The sequence below is a fragment of the Squalius cephalus genome (assembly GCF_949319135.1).
Source record: "Squalius cephalus genome assembly, chromosome: 24".
In the NCBI taxonomy this organism is placed as follows: Eukaryota; Metazoa; Chordata; class Actinopteri; order Cypriniformes; family Leuciscidae; genus Squalius; species Squalius cephalus.
Genome location: NC_137145.1, coordinates 5288160 through 5297614, shown reverse-complemented (window position 1 = coordinate 5297614; position 9455 = coordinate 5288160). Strand labels below are relative to the sequence as shown.

The 9455-nt window shown below is 38.2% G+C and overlaps 1 protein-coding gene across 4 annotated transcripts in view; it reads left to right on the top strand.

Moving 5' to 3' along the window:
* Positions 1-9455, top strand: part of myo18b (myosin XVIIIB) — a 54490-nt gene that overhangs the window by 25023 nt on the left and 20012 nt on the right. For all 4 annotated transcript variants that reach the window (XM_079861247.1, XM_079861245.1, XM_079861246.1 and 1 more), the window contains exons 23-31: positions 1077-1205; positions 1510-1653; positions 3124-3213; positions 3486-3605; positions 4715-4820; positions 4924-5048; positions 6545-6699; positions 6825-6948; positions 8409-8609. In XM_079861247.1, the coding sequence (XP_079717373.1) occupies positions 1077-1205; positions 1510-1653; positions 3124-3213; positions 3486-3605; positions 4715-4820; positions 4924-5048; positions 6545-6699; positions 6825-6948; positions 8409-8609 (1194 nt within the window). The remainder of the gene's footprint in view (positions 1-1076; positions 1206-1509; positions 1654-3123; positions 3214-3485; positions 3606-4714; positions 4821-4923; positions 5049-6544; positions 6700-6824; positions 6949-8408; positions 8610-9455) is intronic.

Below are 9455 nucleotides of genomic sequence, written 5' to 3'. Positions count from 1 at the left end.
TATCTATCTGTCTGTCTGTATGTCTGTCTGTCTGTCTATCTATCTGTCTGTCTGTCTGTCTATCTATCTATCTATCTATCTATCTATCTATCTATCTATCTGTCTGTCTGTCTGTCTGTCTGTCTATCTATCTATCTATCTGTCTATATATCTGTCTGTCTATCTATCTATCTATCTGTCTGTCTGTCTGTCTGTCTGTTTGTCTGTCTATCTATCTATCTATCTATCTATCTATCTATCTATCTATCTATCTATCTATCTATATGTCTGTCTGTCTGTCTGTCTGTCTATCTGTCTATATATCTGTCTGTCTGTCTGTCTATCTATCTGTCTATATATCTGTCTGTCTGTCTGTCTGTCTATCTATCTGTCTATCTGTCTGTCTGTCTGTCTGTCTGTCTATCTGTCTATATATCTGTCTGTCTGTCTGTCTGTCTGTCTGTCTATATATCTGTCTGTCTGTCTGTCTGTCTGTCTATCTATCTGTCTATATATCTGTCTGTCTATCTATCTATCTGTCTGTCTGTCTATCTGTCTGTCTGTCTATCTATCTATCTATCTGTCTGTCTGTCTGTCTGTCTGTCTATCTATCTGTCTATATATCTGTCTGTCTGTCTGTCTGTCTGTCTATCTATCTGTCTATATATCTGTCTGTCTATCTATCTGTCTATCTATCTGTCTATATATCTGTCTGTCTGTCTGTCTGTCTGTCTATCTGTCTATATATCTGTCTGTCTATCTATCTATCTATCTGTCTGTCTGTCTGTCTGTCTGTCTGTCTATCTATCTGTCTGTCTGTCTATCTGTCTGTCTGTCTATCTATCTTTCTGTCTATATATCTGTCTGTCTGTCTGTCTATCTATCTATCTATCTGTGTCTGTCTGTCTGTCTGTCTATCTGTCTCTGTTCTATCTGTCTGTCTGTTCTAACTATTTGTCTGTCGTTCTATCTATCTATCTGTCAGCTGTCTATCTATCTATCTATCTGTCTATCTGTCTGTCAGCTGTCTATCTATTTATCCTTCACTTTTGAAGTTTTCAAGTCATCCTCACTCCGCTGTGTGTGTGTTTATGAAGGTGTTTATGAAGCGTGGTGTCCTGAGGTCTTTAGATCAGCAGAGAGATCAGTTGTTGAGCGGCTGGCTGGTGCAGCTTCAGGCGTCCTGTCTGGGTCATCTGGGCCGCCAGAAATACCGCCGCATGAAAGTGAGTCTCCTCGTCCTCGTCCTCTGCTAAAACAGGCAATGTTTATTGATCTGCAGATAGAGATTCAGAGATCACTGTGTTCATCTCAATAGAGATCAAATGTTCGGCGAGGACATAAATAGGCAATCAAACTAAAGGATGACATTTCTGCTGCTGTAATCCTTGATTAACTTCAGGGGGGAAATTGAAATGCTAGGAATAGTGTAGAATGTGGCCACTTCACTTCAATAGTGCTACAGTCTTATACAGTTGTGTCAGCGCGGGTCTGATGCGGTGTCTAATGTGTGTGCTGATCTGGGATCAGGTTCAGCAGATGGCAGTGTGCTGTATTCAGAGAAATGTGCGAGTCCTGACCGCAGTGTCCCGCTGGAGATGGTGGAAGCTGCTGTGTAGAGTGCGCCCCCTGCTGGACATCAACATGGATGACCAGCGGCTCAGATCCAAAGAGGTAATGACCCATTCAACAAGGACACGTTCACACTATACATCACATTTAAACCACTAAATTATCACATCATCTAGTACTCATGTACAATGGAAATTTTGCAATTAAAAAACTAAAATTAAAAATATATTTGGCTATCTATCTATCTATCTATCTATCTATCTATCTGTCTGTCTGTCTGTCTGTCTGTCCGTCCGTCTGTCCATCTATCTATCTATCTATCTATCTATCTATCTATCTATCTATCTATCTATTCTATCTATCTATCTATCTATCTTCTATCTATCTATCTATCTATCTATCTATCTATCTATCTATCTGTCTGTCAGCTCTATCTATCTGTCTATCTATCTATCTATCTATCTATCTATCTATCTATCTATCTATCTATCTATCTATCTATCTATCTATCTATCTATCTGTCTGTCTGTCTGTCTGTCTGTCTGTCTGTCTATGTATCTGTCTATCTGTCTATCTATCTATCTATCTATCTATCTATCTATCTATCTATCTATCTATCTATCTATCTATCTATCTATCTATCTATCTATCTATCTATTTAACTATCTATCTAACTAACTATCTATCTGTCTGTCTGTCTATCTATTTATCTATCTATCTAACTATCTATCTATCTATCTATCTATCTATCTGTCAGCTCTATCTGTCTGTCTGTCTGTCTGTCTATCTATCTATCTATCTATCTATCTATCTATCTATCTATCTATCTATCTATCTATCTATCTATCTGTCAGCTCTATCTATCTGTCTGTCTGTCTATCTATCTATCTATCTATCTATCTATCTATCTATTTAACTATCTATCTAACTATCTATCTGTCTGTCTGTCTGTCAATCTATTTATCTATCTATCTAACTATCTATCTGTCTGTCTATGTATCTGTCTATCTGTCTATCTATCTATCTATCTGTCAGCTCTATCTATCTGTCTGTCTATCTATCTATCTATCTATCTATCTATCTATCTATCTAACTATCTGTCTGTCTGTCTGTCAATCTATTTATCTATCTATCTCACTATCTATCTGTCTGTCTATGTATCTGTCTATCTGTCTATCTATCTATCTATCTATCTATCTATCTATCTATCTATCTATCTATCTGTCAGCTCTATCTATCTGTCTGTCTATCTATCTATCTATCTATCTATCTATCTATCTATCTATCTATCTATCTATCTATCTATCTATCTATCTATCTATCTATCTATCTATCTAACTATCTGTCTGTCTGTCTGTCTGTCTGTCAATCTATTTATCTATCTATCTAACTATCTGTCTGTCTATGTATCTGTCTATCTGTCTATCTATCTATCTATCTATCTATCTATCTATCTATCTATCTATCTATCTATCTATCTATCGTCATTCTTCAGGTTAGCATTGCAGATTGTGATGTAGTGTATCAGATTTGTTTCACTCCATTATAATTGTATCACATTCGTTTGGTCAGGATGAGATCACTGCTCTGAGGAGACGTCTGGAAAAGTCAGAGAAAGAACGAAACGAGCTGCGTCAGTCCGCGGACATCCTGGAGACCAAGGTATGTGTTCGTGTCGTGCCCCTTGAGCCACGTATGGAATGATACTGTCAGATCAGAAATCCCTGAATCAAATTTCTTAGCAGTCGGTGTTCACAGTGATGGATGGAGTCTGGTTATGAATTCTCATCAGTGAAAGCATATTAACACAAACTCGCTTGTGATCGGCTGATGGAGCGCTAATCTCTGTCATACGACTGCTGATGATGAATGAACAGCTCTTCTGCTGAGACATTGACAGATGATGGTGTGTGTGTGTGTGTGTGTGTGTGCAGGTAACGGCTGTTGTATCTGAATTAAGTGATGAGCGGTTCAGAGGGGAGGCCATGAGTCAAGCTCTAGACACTGAGCGCACGGAGAGATTGCGTCTCGCCAAAGAGAACAAGGAACTACAGGTACGACCCACCCATCATCCTGTCTCTCTGTCTCTGTTTCTAATTGGTCAAATTGAATCGCAGACTATTCAGTGCTTTGGCAATGTGTTATAATACCATTATTCAGAATTGCATGCTACTCATACTAGTTTTCCATTATGCATAATGTGCACAGTAAGGCGATTTTCTGTATCTATACAATAAAAAAACTATTAATAATGCAATTCACCAATTTTTAGATAACTGGTGTGCATTCTTCATACTGTTTCACATGCTATAAAGTCTGCACAATAGTCAAATATTTTGTATTCATGCATTAATAATTTTGCCAAAATATGCAGCATATAGCAGAGCATATTGCATGAAATACTGTATCCCACAATGCAATGTGCTCAACATGACTTTATTATAACCATATAAAATTATGATATGAACTAATAAAAACACTGGACACACTTATGTAATTAAACATGCAATATAGTGAGGTCATGAGATAAGTTATTATCCATAATGACTGGCTGAATTCATTTGTGAACTAGGTTTTTCAAACTAGCATATTACTCTTACTATTTCTGCTAAATAAAGATGTGCTATTTCAATTTCATTCACTTTCACATACAATGCTAGTGTACTTCTTACTGGGTATTGTGTAGTATATACTGTATTGCGCTTTGTATTTTATATAAACAGTAAGAATTATTTGAACATTACATTTTGAACAGTAGTATTCTACATTATATTGTCACATGACCTCATCAGAATGCATCTTTAATTGAGTAAATGGCATCCAGTTAGCATCTTTCATCAGTTATTTTGTATTTTTAAATCACTTCCTTTTGACAGTACAATCAAATAATGAGTCAAGAAAGCGATTAATCATTAAAAACTGTGGATGGTATTACTACTGATTCATTTATCACACTAGAAATGTCAGGTCAAGTGAAGGGTAATGTATTATGGGATACAGTATTGATTGTAACCGTGTGTTTCAGTAAATTTAGCATTCCATGCATATAGAAAATGTACATATTGTGCACAGCATATAATGCAGAAAAAGTAAGATGTGTGTGCTGCTTATCCAAACATGGCCTGTGTTGTATTGTGGGTGTTTATTCTGTGCTGTGTCTCAGAGTCGTCTGGACCAGAGTAAAGTGTCCTTGGAGGCCCTCGAGAGGCAGTTAGAGGAAGAAAAACAGAAAGTCATGAATAAAGAAGCTCTCAGCGGAATGGCGACAGGTAAAACAGGCTTCAGCGGAGATGCAATAAAACATGCTGGCGGAAGAAAGATAATGACTCTGTGTGTGTGTGTGTGTGTGTGTGTGTGTGTGTGTGTGCACAGAAAGTGAGCTGCAGCTGCAGCTGGAATGTGCGCAGACGGAGGTGGAGTTTCTGCGCAGGCGTCTGCGGCAGACAGAGGAAAGACTTGAGAGTGAGAAAGAAGCCCGTCAGCTGTTGGATACAAAGGTATGAGACCCATTTCACCTGGTGTTCATTATTACCTCAATTATGAGCTTAAAGAGGCCGTGTAAGTCAAGGGCTGTGTTTGAAATCAACCTCTATACCCTCATTCACTATTCCCTATATTACTCCACTAATATAGTCCAGTTGAAGGAGTGAATTCGGACACTGAGTGCACAGGAAGGGCTGCTGCTTTTGCATAGTTTGTGCTTGCGGTTTAATAATCATTTGAAACTTAGCAAACTGGCAGCTCCAGTAGTAATGAAAACATTTATCTTGAACTCTGTCGTGGAAACTAGCATGTATAAACCTTTATTTATATCGGTATGATATTACGCTGTACCCACATTGGACCAGCGGATTGTAAAATGGATGGATGGATGATTCAGCTGCGGCGCCATCTTCTGGCGAGACGCTGGAATTCATTCGGTGCGAACCTCACAGTGCATTATGGGTATTCTCTAGCTGTTGAGTGTATGGCCCTGTCCCAAATAGCACACTTCATATGTACTTTCGGTCTTGTGGACTTACAATGGCTGCCGCGTGCGTGTATCCGTTAAGTCCGTGAGACAGGGCCTATATCGGTTGTACACTCATTATTGCACTGCATTGTGGGATTGAATGAGTGCACTCGATAACGTCCACTATGGTTTCGGACACTACTGCAAATGGCTGTTCCCTCAAATAGTGCCCTAATTAAGGGTATAGGGGGCGATTTTAGACACAGCCAACAAGGTTTCTTGCACCAAATGCCTAATTTTATTTTTCCATAAATGGTCATGTTCAGTGTTGTTATAAATTAAAACCATTAAAAATTGTTTTCAATCATTAAAATAAAGCTGGATTAAAATTAAAACGAAAAACTAGATGACAATTGAAACATCTTGGAAACGTAAAAAACTAGTTGCCTTGGCAATAAGTTGAAATACTAAAATCAGTAAAACTAAAACTGAAATAAAAATATATATAACTTTTAAAAGCACATAACAAAGTGACCAAAACTTAAAACTAAAATTAAAAAGAAAACTGAAAATCTAAAAATAAAAGCTAATTCAAAATATTAATAAACACATATTTAATAGTATATAAATAATACTAAAGTAACACTGGTATCAATGCTGGAACTTGCAGGGGCTTGTTGTCACAAGTCAGTTTTTGTTTGCACACATGTCTGAAGTCTTTCCACCATTATTGCTCAGAACAGAGATATATAAGGTATGTTTCACAATGGGAACCTGCTGGGTTTTTTTTTTATACATTGATTTCAGTGTATTTTTTTCTTTTTTTTAAATATAATCTACAGTAAAAAAGCCACCTTTAGAACATAATAGCATTTTAATGAATTCTGTATTAACATGTAAACAGTAAAAAATGTAAAAGGTAAAGTACAAAAATGTTAGAAAACACTAGCATTTGTGTAATTAGACTCAAAAACGTATTGTGAGCCTCCTGAGATGCTTATCCCGATGATAATTGTCTTTCTGTCTCCCCCGTGTGATCAGGTCCAGGAACTGCAGTCTCAGCTTGATCAATCCAAACGCTCCGTGACAGATCTAAAACGTCACTGCCGGCGGTTGACCTCTGACCTCCAGGACGCCCGTGTGCTGACAGACAGCCTGCAGGGCCGCGCTCACGAGCTGGACCGGAAACAGAGGAGGTCTGTGGCATTTGCATGTAACACATTAATATTCAGCGCCACGTTCTCTGGCTGCTTGAATATGCATTCTCAAGCCCTGTTTCTCCCTTGCGTCTGAGTCCGTGTGTGTGTGTGTGTGTTTGTAGGTTTGACAGCGAGCTGACCCAGGCTCTGGAACAGGCTGATAATGAGAGGGAGCAGAAAGAGAGAGCCATCCAGGAGAATACAGTCCTCGGCGGAGAGATCTTCACCCTTCACAAAACGCTGAAGGTACGGGCCGAGGTCAAAGGTCAAGCGTCCACCATCTGCACTGGTGCCCGTGTACTCTGAGTGTCCTCTGTCTGTAAACCAAACGAGTTCCCAGAGATCCCAAATGAGCAGAGGAGAAAAGTTCTGCTTTGAGTCCATCAGATTATGTTAACTTTATGGCGGTCTGCGCCCGAAAGCTTAGTCAGCTGACTTGTTGCCTCACTAACTTATCAGGCGATGGCGTTTGCGCACGAAGGTACCTCATGAATTTCTCGCTAGAAATGACATCAAGTCATACATTTACACACAAACTGACCACCAACCGCAACGTTCAGATGCCATCTTTAATTTTTAGCTCAGCTGTCACAGAATGGAAAGCACAGGATTATGGGATATCAAAGGCAGCGAAGGACACATATATGCTGCCTTCCAAAATCCATCAGATGAAGGCATCTCAGGAGACAGGAGACAGGAACAGCATTTTTAAGCTTTCGGATGCAGCCATTGTTTCAAAGCAGCTGCACAGAAAAAGCTTGTTTCAAATGTAGGAAGCTTCTGTTATCAGTTAGAGATGAGTGTATAATACACAGCTATAATATAAAACATGTTGTTTGTTAGTTAACGTCATGTATTGAGTTAAGCAGACACAACCGACATGTTAGGTTGAACGTTTATTGATTACAATATAAGAATTACAATATTTGAGGATAATTGCCAAAATTGCCATCATAAATATTGCACTTGAGTATAATGTGGACTTTTTCTGAATGTATATTTGTATGAATTGTTTGGGGTGTGTTTCTCATTGTTTTTATTTGTTATATATTTTTATATTATTTGTGCTTTTTGGTGCATGTTTGATTGTGTATGTTTGTGTGTATATGTGTTTTTTATGCATTTGTGCGTGTGGTTGTGTTTTTATGTATCCGTAACTGTGATTTGTTTGTGTGTGGTTGTTTTTGTGAGTATGTGTATTTCTGTTCAATTTGTGTCTGTGTGTTTGTGCATTAGCTTTTGTCTGTGTGTTTGTGCATTTGTGCATGTATGTGTTTTTTGGTGTGTGTAAAAGTTTTGGGTCAGTGTGTGTTTGTGTAATTGCTTGTATGTGTTTGTTTTTATGCATTTGTGTACTCATTTATTGTTTATTTGTTTGTTTTTTGTGTGTATTTGTATGTGCCTGCGTATGTTTATTAGTTTTTTTAATTTTACTGTGAATGCGATTTTTCTTTGTTCATCTGCATTTTTGTGTGTTTATGCATTTGAGCTTGTTTGTATAAATGCTTGTGTTTGTGTATGTGCATGTGTGTTTGTGTATTTCTGCGTGTGTGTATCTTGTTTTTTTATGTATTTGTGTGTGTGTGGATATTTATGTTATATATTTTTTTTTGCGTAATTTTTGTTTGTGGTGTTCAGTATGTCTTTTTGCTCTTGCGAATTGTGTATTTACGTTTCTATATGTGCATAATTGTGTGTGTTTCCAGGCCAGTCAGGTGGAGGTCACAGACCTGCAGCTTCAGAAGGAGGAGTTGTGCTCTCAGATCCGTGACCTGAGGATCCCTCTCCATCTCACCTCCGACTCCATCCCTGAACTGAAGAAGAAGCTCCGGGAGCTGGAGACCCGAGACAAGGAGCGCTCGGAGGAGATCAGCCAGATGACGGCCAGAATCAAACAGCAGGAGCAGGTACAGGAACCCGAGAACAACTTCTCCACTAAATGACATTCTTGAAAAGGTTATGATATTAGAGCTATGATCACATTAAATGGATAGTTCATCCAAAAATGAAAATTCTGTCATCATTTACTCACCCTCATGTTGTTCCAAGATATTTTGATGAATGTCGGAAACGGTTGACGGACCCCATTGACTTCCATTGTATTTTTCCATACTATGGATCCATCAACTGTTTAGTTTCCGACATTCTTCAAAATATCTTCTTTTGTGTTCAGCGGAAGAAAGAAATTCTTACAGGTTTGTAACAACATGAGGGCGAGTAAATGATGACAGAATTTTCATTTCTGGATGAACTATCCTTTAAACACATGAACGCTGACATTTACATATGGAAGTCTCAACATTTTTGTTCATAACAGAGGCCATTTAAAGGTCTTAAAGGTACAGTAGCACAAATAGCTTGTTTTCTCAGGCTCACTCTGTCTGACTGGAATTTAATATTCTCTATTACACCTAAGTCAACAAGGCTGTGAGGATAGACTTACAGTCTTCACAATGGCACGCACTGTATAAAGGTTCTGGATCATGTAATTTTAACAACTTTAAAACTTTTAGCCGTTTGGAGTTTTTGTCTACTGAAAGTTTTTTTTTTTTCTTCATCTGAACAATGGGTATGTTGTTAAACAGCAGTGCAATCCAGAGTATTCTATCCCTTGCAGCCTTGTTTTCATTCCTGCATAAAAATTCAATATGAACCTACCCTGAAGGTCTATACTGCATTATGGATTTGACTACACTGTCACTATTGGATGAAAGCCAAGCTTGAACTGACTTGAGCCGGATGATGATAGAGTC